At 54.7% G+C, this 4,698-nt stretch overlaps 1 protein-coding gene across 2 annotated transcripts in view; it reads right to left on the reverse strand.

The window, feature by feature from the left end:
• Nucleotides 1-4,604, reverse strand: part of LOC121819411 (nuclear factor erythroid 2-related factor 3-like) — a 28,313-nt gene extending 23,709 nt beyond the window's left edge. For both annotated transcript variants that reach the window (XR_009600422.1, XM_042248658.2), the window contains exon 1: nucleotides 3,693-4,604. Coding sequence is in view for 1 of the 2 variants with exons in the window: in XM_042248658.2 (XP_042104592.1) it covers nucleotides 3,693-4,267 (575 nt within the window). In the remaining variant the exon portion in view is untranslated. The remainder of the gene's footprint in view (nucleotides 1-3,692) is intronic.
• Nucleotides 4,605-4,698: the final 94 nt, after the last annotated feature.

Here is a 4,698-nt window from a genome sequence, read left to right on the forward strand (position 1 = left end):
CAGAACTGTGAGACAGTAAATTTCTGTTAAGTCTCCTGGTTCATGTTACTTTGTCACAGCAGCCCTAGGATACTAATGGGCTTCCCAGGTGGCTCAGGGGCAAAGAATCCCTCTGCCAATGCAGGAGACGTGGGCTCAATCCCTGGGTCAGGAAGATCCCCTGAAGAAGGAAATGGCAACCCACTCCAGTATTCTAGGAAATCCCATGGACATAGGGGCCTGGCAGGCTTCAGTCCATAGGGCAGCAAAGAGTCGGACACGACTGAGGAACTAAACAGCAACAACACTAATACAGTGACCCATGCTATTCCTTCCCAGAAGATCACAGGTGCATCTTCACTGCATATTTTAGTAAGTAAAAAGTCTACTGTGAAACGCTGTACTGCAATGCATATCATTCCACAAAAGACTATTTCTGTATCATGGTTGTAAGTTGAAAACAGGCAAGTGTTTGAAATTTCATCTATCTCTAACTGCCCAGGCATCAGGGACTATCTTTGATTTTGAAACAGAAACCAACTTTCATTTTAACAATCAAGGACCTGCTTTCTCTTCCATTTATGTACTCTTAGAAGCAAATATTGACTGTATCAGATTCTTCCTGTGACCTGAAGAAACCAACTCCAAAGGTCAGAGGTCCTGCTGGACCCCTCAACCCAGCAGAAGGTCCCCATCTGTCCCACGGCATGAAACCGCATCAAGATGACCACAAGCCCTCTCAGTTTTAAAGTGGCAACAGCTCTCTGAAATACGGCTGCTGGCTGTAAGTAGTCACCCCATCTTCAAATATGCTCACACATTCAATTCTGCAACTACCGTTGATTTCTTTGTTTAACCAGTGCATGACTTTGAAGAACATGTGCCTCATAAGTTGTGAGTGAATGGTTGTGGTCAGGAAAGGAAGCTTGTCTGCCCTGGGGAATTCCACATACTGTTTGCAACTAATGATTAGCCTCACTAAGAAATGAAACCAAAGCTGTACTTCTTTTGATAGTTGGAAAATCCCCTACTCCAAAATATTTTTGCACATGTACAAAAACTATGGAAAGTTATACTATAAAACCAGCATCTCCTACAACTCAAATGTAAGCCACCATAATTATCTATAACAAACTTAAGATGTTCTTATATCACAGCACTCCCTCTCTTTGATGTTAACCTTGAGCATTTAAGATGGGACAGGCACAGTTCTAAGCCTATTCCATGGTCTGAATGTTTAATTCTCACAACAACCCTCTGCAGTAGGCACCTATATTATTCCTATCGTGCAGGTGAGAATAAAGCACAGATAGATTCAGAAATGGCCCAAGGTCACAGAGCAATGCATGGTGTAACTGGGATCTCAAACCAGGCAGTCTGGCTCAAACCCACCCCACCTCCTTAACAGACAACCAATCAAGCTAGACACAGAGACAAACAAGACAAAATGTTTGAGTGGGGACCGGTTAAGGAGGGTGTGTTGAGGATGGAGGCAAAAGAAGAAAACAATCACATCCCAGGCACTAGGCTGGCACTTCACACATGCTTTTCCCACTTACTGGGCACGGCACCCGAGAGAAGCATTACTCCCCCACTCAACAGATGAGACACTGAGGCCTGAGGGGTTACGGTGGTCCATATGAGGGCACATTATGTGATGCCCCAAACCCACGTTTGCTGATTGCAAAAACCAGGGCTGTTTGTTTTTTCAGCCCATTTTCTCCAGAGTCACGTTTTCCAACTGTTAACTTCAGCATTACTGATGGTACAATTTGCTTTTTAAAGTCAATCCAGCAGTGGAGAGCAGTGGTGCTGGGGTCAGGAATGGGGGTAATGCCCATTCCAGCTGCACGCTTGCACAGAAAAGTGCAGTGGAGATGCTTAATGTGCCAGCCTGGGAGTCAGGGGGGCTTGGGGCCTAGATCCACTTCTGGTACTAATTGTGCTGGTTTAGCCAAGCCCTCAACCTCACTGGATCTCTATTTTCCAAGTATGAATTGCATATAAGGATGCCTGGCCCGTGGACCTCACAAGGGGCATGTAAAAGGTGTTACCAATGCAGGTGAACTGACTGTGAAAACTGTAAGGTGCTCCACAGCTAATTATCGCCAGAATGAACAAAACCAGGTCATCCCAGCAGCCACCACAGGCCCGCAGGTCCACACATGTCAGCTGGGGGAGGTGACACCAGGGTGAACCTCACCCTCTTCCTTAGGAAATCTGGGCTCAGGGCATCCAAGGTCTGGCTCTGCCTAGGTCCCCAGAGCTTTCCCCCATGGCAGCCTTGCTGGTCTAAAGAGCTATCAACCAGGAGAGCCTGGGCAGGGGAGCGAAGTCCTTGAAGAGCAGCCTCCTATGCCTCCAGGTCCTCACACACTTCGCAGGCCGGCTGGCACTGAGCGGTGATGGGGGCAGGGTGCCATCTGGGACAGCATCCAACACTGGGTTTCATCCCTGGGTGGCACGGAATCCGGAAAGGGAGCGGCACAGAACGCTCCACCCCTGCACGGGGAGGGATTCAGGTGAGACCACCCCCCAGGGTGGAGACTGGAGGACCGAGGGGAAAGGACCTACCCACTCCTACCCTCCGTTTATTCGGAGCCCACCGAGGCTCCCCCACCCCCATCCCATTAGTTCCGGTCCCAGGAAGAGGCAGGGATCGGATACATTTAACACTGAATCACCCGGCACTTGGGCACAATGACCCCTCTAGGAGAGGGCGGAGAAGCTCGTCTGGCAACTGCCTACACAAACAGGGCAATTCTGAAGAGCAGCAAACAAACCAGTCTGGCTCCGTTTTGCATAAGATTGCACTCCACAAAAACAACGTCCAAGGAACTCTTGCTGATCAATACCAATTGCTAACACTGAGGTTTAGGCCAATTACAGAGGTCCCTTTGGAGGGAACTTTGGATAAGCCAATTTTTTGGTCATTGCTATGCTGTGTCTGCAGACACCAACTCGCCGTTGGGAGCACCAGACACTTCAGTCAACAGATTCTGGTGAACTTTGTTTTAAAAGGAAGTTAAACTGAAAGGTTTGAACCTACGAACCAAAGGAAACTTGTTAGTCACTAGGTGACTGTCAGGCTACCCGTGTTCTTTATGCTAAGGGGTTACACAAGTTCTGGGGGGAGGTGTGAAGAATCGTTAAGTACGAGCAGACCGGTCTGTCTGCGGGCCTCGGAGTGGACACTGACCACAGCCCCTCAATCCAGAGAAGCATTAAAAACCGAACTGCAATGGGTACAAATCCGAAGGAGGTGAGCACATTGGGCCGGGAGCGCGGTTAAGAGAAACGTGTATCCTCCCGGATACACGGTCCAAGGCCGCCTTCGGTTCCGGAAAAAGATACGTCATTTTACACGAGGTACTAAACGAACACAATGGGCCAGAAAATTTCCAGCATACTGTCCGCCCTCTCCACCCCCGAACTACTGCCCTTGATGGCCGTCAAACATAGGACAGGTGTTCTTTATAACCTAACTGATGACTTCCTACTTGGTTCCTAAGAGCCATAGCGACAGCACTAAGCCTTCTTCGGTCGAATTCACAAAAAGGAGAGGCTCACAGTTTTCCGCAAACCTGCAAACCCCACCCGCCCGGGGGCGACGGGTGGAGGTGCGCAGGCGTGCCGCCCCCTACCCCCGCCCGCCACAACCAGGGCTCCCGGCCAGGTCCCCAGCACCCGCTCGCGTCCCGCTCTCCTGTTACCTCGCTCGCGTGTCCGCCGGCGTCCGACACTTGAGCCGTCGGTTCCGCGGGTGCCTTCTCCTCCTCCTCGGCGACCAACAGGCTACTCTGAACCGCTCGCGGACCCCCGCCGCCAGCCGGCGCAGCCTGGCTAACGCCGTCCACGCCTGCACCCACTCCCCCGGCAGACGAGGCGGCTGCGGTGCCGAGCAGCGCGTGCGCCCCGTCGGCGTCGCCTGCAGCCACACTGTGCACCAGCCACGCGTCCACTCGGATGCTGGGGATAAAGGGGACCCCAGCGCGCGCACCTCCCGGAGCAGCCGGCCCTCTGGCGGCGCCGCGGGGTCCCGCTCCCAGCACTTGGGGTGCAGCAGTTCGGCGCGCCCCCACCCTCCCGAGGCCGGGAAAGGACTGAGCGCAGAGATGTGGCTCGTCTGGCCGTTCCGGAGCAGCAGCTCATCTCCAAGCAGAGTGCGCGGCGGGAACAGCAGGTAGAGGTCTAGGTCCAGGTCCAGGCGGAGCTCCGCCAAGCTCAGCAGGATGGTGAGGTGAAGAAGGCTGCCGCCGTCCGACCACCACGGCTTCAAGTACTTCATCCCCGCCGCGCGCCCGAGGACGCCCAGGCGGGCGCCCGCGGATCCCTGCGCTCAGGCCGCGCGGCTCTGGCACGTGCGGGCCCCGCGCGCCGCCGGCACCTGTCCGGAAGAGACAGAGCGGCGAAACAATGGACCTGGACGCGCAGCGGCCGTCGCGGGCCCCCGGAGCAGGGTACAAAGGAGGTTCCACCGCAGCCGGCCGGGTACCTGCGGCTGTGGAGTGGCGGAGGAGGAGCCACCTGCGGCCGGAGATCGCCCTCTCGGGCTGCCTCGAAGCTCCGAGCTGTAGCCAAGCTCCGCCCCGGGCCGCGGGCGCCGCCGCCGGGGACACGCCCATGGCCGCCCAGGGCCGGCGCCCGTGGGAGGGGCCCGCGCGGGGCGGGGCCCCCGCGCTCAAAGGCTCTTTATGCCTGGGGAACGCAAAGCTTCCT

The sequence above is a fragment of the Ovis aries genome, chromosome 4 (assembly GCF_016772045.2).
Source record: "Ovis aries strain OAR_USU_Benz2616 breed Rambouillet chromosome 4, ARS-UI_Ramb_v3.0, whole genome shotgun sequence".
Lineage (NCBI taxonomy): Eukaryota > Metazoa > Chordata > Mammalia > Artiodactyla > Bovidae > Ovis > Ovis aries.